The sequence below is a fragment of the Fusarium oxysporum genome, chromosome 8, assembly GCF_000149955.1.
Source record: "Fusarium oxysporum f. sp. lycopersici 4287 chromosome 8, whole genome shotgun sequence".
Classification (NCBI taxonomy): Eukaryota; Fungi; Ascomycota; class Sordariomycetes; order Hypocreales; family Nectriaceae; genus Fusarium; species Fusarium oxysporum.
The window spans coordinates 462762-470779 of NC_030993.1; the positions used below are offsets into that span (position 1 = coordinate 462762).

An 8018-nucleotide genomic window follows, 5' to 3' on the forward strand; every position below is an offset into this window, starting at 1 on the left:
TATTGCTTCGTTGACGTCAGAAGACGACCGCAACCGTCGATACAATGCTGCAGTAGCTTACACAAGTCATGGCTTACTTACCACTTGAGCTTCGGTTCCCTTCGAATGCTGGAATTAACTCACAAGGGTAGTGAATAGACTATTCAGTGGCCTCCAGCATTTTTAGCATCGACAGGCATGAAGTAGCTCACCAGTAAATATAATATCCGCACAGCGACCAAGTCTGGCTCTCACTATATCCTCATTCCACATGGAAACCGCTCTCGATTCTTTCTGGAAACAACTTGACTACTGCCAATATGGAGAAGGAGATGGATCTAGAATCTTATTCCTTCAATCATCTGGACCACGATTACGTGGCCGATGAACACGAGCCCAAAGACTTTGTTGGTCGCAAAACCCGTTCTTACAAAGATTTATGGCGCAAATTCTACACGCCAAACTTCAAAACCATTGTGTGGCAATACAATCCTTCAGGGGTCGAAAAGTCTTACAACTTCTTTGCCCCTTCTCCCCTCACTCCAAACGCAAAGTCACTGCCCGTCTACCTCAGAATTGAGAGCAAAAATGAGGACCATCGCATTCTTTTCAAAGGCTCCATTCCGAATTCCTTTTATGTCCCACTGTTTGCTCTCATCGCCATGGGGCACGAAGAGAACCTCGTATTTACGCAGAAGCCAATGGAAGTGTAAGTTCACGATCTGTATTCTTCAGCATTTTGGGGGGCGCGGAACTGACTGCTTGTGACTATTAGGCCCAAAAAGGCCCTGTGGCAGGAATTGGAAACTAAGTTCTTAAGCCGTGCAAACGATTGGAAACCCATGTTCTCAGGGGAGCCACCGAAAATCCTCGCGAGAGAAGAGAATGGTTCCCTCGTCAGTGTTCAGCTGTCAAACAAGTGGGAGGGCTGGCAGGATATCCTTCCTCAAATGGGCATCCTCGACACTGCAGCGAAACATGGAGGGAAACCCGTGCGCCATCTCAACATTTCACTTCAGAAACCGATACTTATCAGGCCAATCAAGAGCCCTGTTAATAATATCATACTTGAGAGGTTTTCTAAATCCCCCAATGAATTCTACCAGGGCCTCATCGACACTATTCACGAAGCCTCCGACCCAGATGCCTCAACTTCGAAACTCAAAGCTCCTTATCCGTGGAAACTTGAAATATATTCGGTTGACAAGGCTCAAGACTACATCAAGGCGAGTCTGAATACAACTCTTGCAAGCAGCGACTAACATTATGTGTCGATTGCAGACTTCTCATGATCCTTTTAATCTCTATGAGACTTACATCTATCAAAGTGATTGGAACAATTACATGAGCTCGTTGCAGAATAATGGGTCATCTATCCGCCCATTTCCACGCATAACTGAGGCACTTTTCGTTCTCTCGGACAAGATCTTAGTCAAAGTTGGCCGCAGCGACATCGCTGTTCAGGCCTCTATCAACAAGAAGCTCGGGAGAAGTGACAGCGCAGAAAAAGAGGACTTGGAAAGCTTCAAAAAGAGCCATCCAATCTACATGCCTCGCAAGAAGCTCACTGCAAAGGCCAAAGAACTGGAAGAATTGAAAATGGAGAAGAGGGAGAGAGGCCTCGATGCTTTGACCAAGGTGTATGAGCTAGGACGTGGAACTGCATACTTATCAAATGATCTGGATGTCGATAAGATTCAGCGAGCTGCTGGCAAGCGTCCCGATGAGGCTGGTCAGAAGGAAATCATGGGAGGAGTTTCAGCCACAGAGGTGAGTTGACACAGATGTTCCTTTTCCAGACGCTAACATAGGCCTAGATTGGTAATGCCATGGGCTGGGGCAGCAAGCGCCTAAGGTCCGGCGTTTTCCCTGCAGAGGTGAGTCCTTCACTCCGATCCAGGTCTTGAGTGATGCAACGTTGATGTTGACCTTTCGCTGCAGTGGCTTCACCTCTCAGCCTTTTCCTGGGGAGGCATAGCCGGTGACGAGGATCCAGAAGGTTTTACCACCAGCCAGAACTTCGAGAATCTAGTCTTCGGAACATCGGAGACTAACTCTCTCATGACTAGGTTGGCTAGTCAAAGTGGCTTCACCAGGATACTGTGCTAACAGAGAGTATAGATACGAAACAGCATGGCAAAGGTTCTTCCTGGCCGAGAAAGAGCTCGCTGGCACCGGAAAAGGCATCATTGGCAGCCTCGATATATGCTGCAATGACTTTTCCAAACCTATTCTTTGGGACATGGTCACAGAGTCGAAACACTTCTCGACTGTTGATATCACGTTCACAAAGCAGGAACTGGAACTCGTGAGAGAGAACCCTCTTGGCGCAAAACGATATCTCGATTCCAAACCCAAGACTGAGACAAACGACGGAATCAGGCAGGAAATGCTCATACTTGCGCATGACTTTCCTTTCATTGTGTATTCGATCCAGTACGATCTACAAGCTTATTTTCACTCTCGTATCTTTAGATCGGACGATATGAGTTGTTCTGTACCTTTCTTTCCTTTCCGTCGGCCTTTCTATCATCGCGCTGAGGCTATTTTGGATGATTTGGTTTTCAAGGAGTTCTATGGCAAAGCAAAGAAAGAATCGGATGTCCTTAAGTCTAAAATCTAAGTTAGCGTGAGGTATCCACTGGACTTCTGGTATCCCTGGGTCGAAATTGATTCACTGAGTAATTGAATGGTTATGTAACAAGGTCTCCTGATCCACTGGGCAGAGTTTACTACCTTTTTGTCTTATCAAGTTGCGAGTGTTACGGTGGGAGAAACATCACGATACCGAACTCCGGTGTCGGACCGAGCTACTTGTACGCCCTTTTCAATGTCATGGCATTAGCTCGCAGCCATCTTGACAAGATAACATAGTAGATAACTATATACCGGCCGACGATCCGACCGAGATCCGGTCGTAAGAAACATTATAAGAGAAGCGGATATCTCCGCACGTAACGAAGATTCCTAGTAGCACTAACGGAACATCAATATGGCGTCCAACAACTTCATCCTCACAGCAGAAGCTCACTCGGAAGCCTTACCCAAATTCCATTTCTCAACTCAAGCCGTCCACGCAGATGACTTTGTCAGTCCTCACCGGGCCATCGCCCCGGCTCTTCACTCCGCTGTGAACTATCGCTATGCCCGCAACCCTGATGATCTCGTTGAGATGGAAAACGACGATGTACTTCCCCAGCCCACATCAATCTCAAACACTGCTAACATTCATAGCCAAATGCTCCATTCGATTCACACGTTTACTCTCGTTACACAGCCCCCAACTACAACAGACTAGAAATCGTCCTCAAGACCCTCTTTAAGAACCCGGTTGTATCTTACTCTTCTGGCGTCGCAGCTTTTCACGCAATGTTAATTGCTATTAACCCCAAGAAAATCTTTATTTCTGATGGTTATCACGGCGTTCATGCTGTAATAGAAATCATGACCAAACTCAACGGTCTGAAGAAGCTTTCGCTCGATGATCTTGACCAAGCGGGGCCAGGGGATATGATCCATATCGAAACACCGCTTAACCCAACAGGTGAAGCTCGGAATCTTGCGCTCTTTAGTAAGAAGGCTAAAGAGACTGGGGCGTTGCTTACTGTTGATGCTACGCTTGCGCCGCCGCCGCTGCAAGATCCGATTCAGTTCGGTGCGGATTTGGTTATGCATAGTGGGACGAAGTATATCGGTGGACACTCTGATATGCTCTGTGGTATTGTCATTGTTTCTCCGGAGCGGGTTGAATCTGGCTTGGAGAAGACGTTGAGAGATGAAAGAATGGTATTGGGAAATGTGATGGGGAGTTTGGAAGGTTGGTTGGGTATCCGATCACTGCGAACTCTTCACCTACGAGTGATGCGTCAGTCCCAAACTGCCGAAGCTTTGGTATCATGGCTCAACGCCGGTCTTTCAGACTCATCCTCTGTTATCGGCCGTATAGTCCACAAGATCGCACACTCATCCATCCAACAAGACGCCGAGTGGCTGAAGGGACAAATGCCAGGTGGTCACAGCCCCGTTTTCAGTCTATGGCTGAAGAAGCCAGAGCATGCGAAGCGTTTACCGAGCAAGCTGTTTATTTTTCAGCATGCTACGAGCTTAGGTGGTGTTGAGAGTTTGTGCGAGTGGCGTGCTATGTCGAGCCGTGGGGAGGATCAGAGGATGCTGAGGATTAGTACTGGAGTGGAGGACTTGGAGGATCTGAAAGGGGATTTGATGCAGGCTTTTGAGGCTTTGTTGGCAGAGTTTCCATGAGATATGATATGTGTTGTTGCCAAATACTTGAAGTTTATTGTAAATAGTTGTGAAGCCGTGATTCTACATGTAGACTTGTTGATTTCAGTTAAGATACGAGATATAGTCCACCATTTCCAGAGCACTGAATATTCTTCTTTTCCCTCGGTAATAAATATTCAGACTTTAAACCAGTGTGCCAAATGCAGTAGATAAAGAGCCTCCTAAAGATATACTAAACTTACCTAAGTCTTTTCGTCGCTTAGGGTCGAGGCCTGAGCTTTCTTGCTTCCCTTCTTTTTCCTCTATTAGATCCCGAACTATCAGCATCTTCATGTTCCTAATCCTCCGGATACAAGCCAGTAGTTACAGATGTTTGTGTTGCTCATCTCCACGAGGCCAGCAGTAATTATCCATGGGCCATCAGCTAGCTACGCAGTCCCGATCTGTGACACGATCTTGATACACCTTTTTCCAACGTATGTCCAACCCAAAGAATCTACTGTAGGTCTTCTTTCCAGTTCCCGCATGGGTCTCCATGACATGACTCCATCATTACCGACCCTGAAGCAAACCTCTCACCCCAAAACACTATTCAACCTCGTAATCCTCCAGCACCAGCAAGCACAGATCAACTGATCAAGACCGATTAAAACCCGTCGCATCTCGTGTTTAATAGACTTTCGTTCCTTGGGCATATCTTGATCCAATCTTGCCCCCGAAGCATCCGTTTGGCTGGATCTATCCGGGTCATCCGGACGCGCCACAAGATGGATCCCACACACCCAGCTGAGTTTATTTGAACTTCAAAATAGTAAATTTTACACTGTATATACTGTTGAAATTAATTTCTTGATCTGCAATCCAATAAATCTTTGCTAATGGGGGTGTTATTACTGCGGTTTGACTCCCTGGAGTGATGAGCTGTTGAGGAGTAGCATCTGTGTTGTCGCGGTATTATAATTTCAATATCGCAAGGCTTATGCAAGTTCTTATTGATGGCGTCTGTTGGGCCGATTGAGTGTTGTTGGAGGAACGAGCCAACATCCTTGGCTGCTGTTGTTGCTATTGCGATATCGGGGCGCCATCTTGTATTGAACCATGACCTAAATGTAAGTCGAGAACAGTGGAACAAGAGTCGAGGACCAAGTGCAACATTGATTAATAAGAAAATACGGAAGTTTTGAAATGCAAAGCAATGAACATCACAGAGGCAAAGATAATTGATAAAGTTGAATCGATATTCAGTCTGTTTCTGATATCTACACATTATGCTCATGTACTTTCTCCTCCCCAGGTCACCACCGTGACCCCCCAACTTTCAGGTATAATTAAAAAAAGAGATAACCTCCTCATCAATAGCAGCAATTGTTAACAAGATTCATAATCTTAGACGTGGTCGTCGTGCTCAGTCTTGGGGACAACCTTGACATCACCAGCACCCATGGTCTGGGCGAAGGTGGTGTGAGGTCGCCACTTGGCAGAGGTTCGGGGAGTGGTCTCCTCCATCATCTTATCAACCTGCTCGAGAGACAGACCCTTGGTCTCGGGGACGAGGAAGTAGGTGTAGACGAAGGCGCAGGTGCAGAGACCGCCCCAGATGAAGAAGACGGAGGACTTGAGGTTGCCACGGTTCTCGCCGACCATGTAGGGGGTGATGACGGCGATGATGGTGTTCCAGAGCCAGTTAGAGGCGGTGGACAGACCGACACCACGAGATCGGATGGGGATGGGGAAGATCTCGCCGATGACGATCCAGGCACCAGGGCCCCAGGTGGAGGCGAACCAGAAGATGAAGATGGCGATGAAGGCGATCTGGGCGTTGACGGCGCTGATGTTGTTGGCGATCATGCGGTCGGGCTCGTCAGCGGTGGGAGAGGAGTGAGTGTGGTTGAAGCCGACGGTGACACCGATGATGGCGACGAGGAACTGGCAGATAAGCATACCGAAGGCACCGATGAGGAGGATGCTTCGGCGACCGAATCGCTCAACAGTCCAGAAGGAGAGGGGAGTAGAGCAGACGTTGACGAGGGTGAAGACGAGAGAGATGAGGAAGACGTTGTCGATAGCACCAGTGGACTGGAGGAAGGGAGTAGAGTAGTAGAAGATGAAGTTGACACCGGTCCTGGTTATTGTTAGTGGTGATCTTGTTCTGGTGTTGAGGAAGAAGCTTACCATTGCTGCATCATCTGCATAGAAGTACCGAGGATAGTTCGGCGAAGGTTAGACTTGCCATCCCAGAGGCTGCCCTTGAAGCAGTTGGCCCAGCTGCCGAACCAAGAAGTAGAGGGAATGATCTGGCGCTCGTACTCCTCGTTGGCGACGATCTCGGCGATCTCAGACTGGACGTACTTAGAGTCCTTGGGCTGACCTCGGACCCTGGCGAGGGCGTCAATGGCGTCTTCGATGCGGCCACGCTTGACAAAGTATCGAGGAGAGTCAGGGAGGAAGAAGAGACCACCGCCGAGGATGACGGCCCAGGGGAACTGGAGACCGATGGGGATCTGGTAGGACTTCATGCTGTCGAAGTTCTCGGTTCCGTAGACGACGCAGGCAGCGAGGAGGAGACCGATGGTGATGCAGAATTGGTAACCGGCGACGAGGGCACCGCGAACCTTCTTGGGGCACTGGTAGAGCTGTTAGCATGGTGTTGCGAGGACAGTGTGAAGTGGAATCAGACTTACAATCTCAGACATGTACAGAATGACAATGGCAGACTCGAAACCGACACCGATACCGGCAATGAGACGACCGACAACGATGCAAGCAAGGGCATCACCATGACCAGTAATCATCTGAATAACAACACCAAGAGCGTAGATAAAGCAACCAGCAATGACAGTCCACTTGCGACCAATGCGGTCAGCAAGATCACCAGCGATGAGGGCACCAAAGAAGGTACCGCAGGAGAGGATAGAGACGATCAGAGACTGGTGGCTCTCGCTGAGCTTGTCGGCACCAGCGCCCTCGACCTGGTGGATGAAGTACTTTGAGCCGTTAACACCGTTGATGTAACCGGAATCGTAGCCGAAGAAGATACCACCGAAGGACGCGAAAGCGCACATCAGGTAGGCCTTCCAGGTGACGGGGGCCTCGATCTGCTCGACATTGTCGGCAGTCTGGAGGGCGACGGAGCCGCGACGCTCCTCGTTGTGATCTTCAACGCCCATGGTGGTTGTTTTTTGTATACCAGGCAGAAGAAGAAGAATGAGGGGGGGGAGAAGGGGGGAGTATTTATTTGTGTGAAGTCAATCACAGGAGGAGAGAGGATGTGAAACAAGGTCTGTTGTTGGAGTGTTGAGCTGTGATGAGGAGGAGGAAGTCTGTACGAGGGAGGGGGGAGCAGGGTCTATTTAATCTCAGACGGAAACTGAAGAATTGCCTGGATGGATAGGTAGTTCGTGTGTCTTTCTGTTACCAAACAGCTGAGAGTGTGATCTACTACCATGCCATGCCAATGCAGCTTGACACTGCAGTAAGCTGCCCATCGCAGCTAATCCAAACAAGGTCAAGGACTCACAAGTGGTACAAGCCCAGGCAAGGTTACAAGTTGCCTACTCGGGTAACTAAGGTAAACTTGGCAACCATCGGCCGTTCACGAGCATCCAGATTCTTCTGATCCTACCAGTTCTGTCGCGCCAAAAACAGACGCGCAGAGAGAAAGTGCCCATGACCTCGGAGCTTTGCGAAGCATAGCCTGTTGTTAGGGGCAGACTAAAAATGGTCCCGGGGGCCCATGGGGCACGGTAAATGGGGGAACAGGGGGGGGGGGGGGGCCCCCCTTTTTGCACCCCCCCCGA

General features: G+C 49.0%; 3 protein-coding genes across 3 annotated transcripts; 2 read left to right on the forward strand and 1 right to left on the reverse strand.

Moving 5' to 3' along the window:
* Window positions 1-299: 299 nt before the first annotated feature.
* FOXG_18410 (uncharacterized protein) lies at window positions 300-2602 on the forward strand (the record flags this gene model as incomplete). Its single annotated transcript, XM_018398483.1, has 6 exons — window positions 300-688; window positions 755-1205; window positions 1261-1749; window positions 1797-1856; window positions 1921-2048; window positions 2101-2602. 6 exons carry the CDS (start codon window positions 300-302, stop codon window positions 2600-2602), a joined length of 2019 nt encoding a protein of 672 aa, XP_018236501.1.
* A 267-nt stretch (window positions 2603-2869) lies between these two features.
* Window positions 2870-4463, forward strand: FOXG_02807 (cystathionine beta-lyase). Its single transcript, XM_018380271.1, has 2 exons — window positions 2870-3166; window positions 3214-4463. Exons 1-2 carry the CDS (start codon window positions 2972-2974, stop codon window positions 4237-4239), a joined length of 1221 nt encoding a protein of 406 aa, XP_018236502.1. The 5' UTR covers window positions 2870-2971; the 3' UTR covers window positions 4240-4463.
* A 964-nt stretch (window positions 4464-5427) lies between these two features.
* On the reverse strand, window positions 5428-7915 carry FOXG_02808 (uncharacterized protein). Its single transcript, XM_018380272.1, has 3 exons — window positions 6903-7915; window positions 6394-6845; window positions 5428-6343 (listed from the first exon to the last, which is right to left on the reverse strand). Exons 1-3 carry the CDS (start codon window positions 7386-7388, stop codon window positions 5608-5610), a joined length of 1674 nt encoding a protein of 557 aa, XP_018236503.1. The 5' UTR covers window positions 7389-7915; the 3' UTR covers window positions 5428-5607.
* Between the last annotated feature and the right edge of the window lie 103 nt (window positions 7916-8018).

Bases quoted from the DNA above. Each gene is read 5' to 3' on its own strand.
- FOXG_02807 (XM_018380271.1), top strand. From the start codon at position 2,972: ATGGCGTCCAACAACTTCATCCTCACAGCAGAAGCTCACTCGGAAGCC. The intron at 3,167-3,213 runs GTACTTCCCCAG...TAACATTCATAG, and splicing joins TTGAGATGGAAAACGACGAT to CCAAATGCTCCATTCGATTC.
- FOXG_02808 (XM_018380272.1), bottom strand. From the start codon at position 7,388: ATGGGCGTTGAAGATCACAACGAGGAGCGTCGCGGCTCCGTCGCCCTC. The intron at 6,846-6,902 runs GTAAGTCTGATT...CAGCTCTACCAG, and splicing joins TTCTGTACATGTCTGAGATT to TGCCCCAAGAAGGTTCGCGG. The intron at 6,344-6,393 runs GTAAGCTTCTTC...AACAATAACCAG, and splicing joins ATGCAGATGATGCAGCAATG to GACCGGTGTCAACTTCATCT.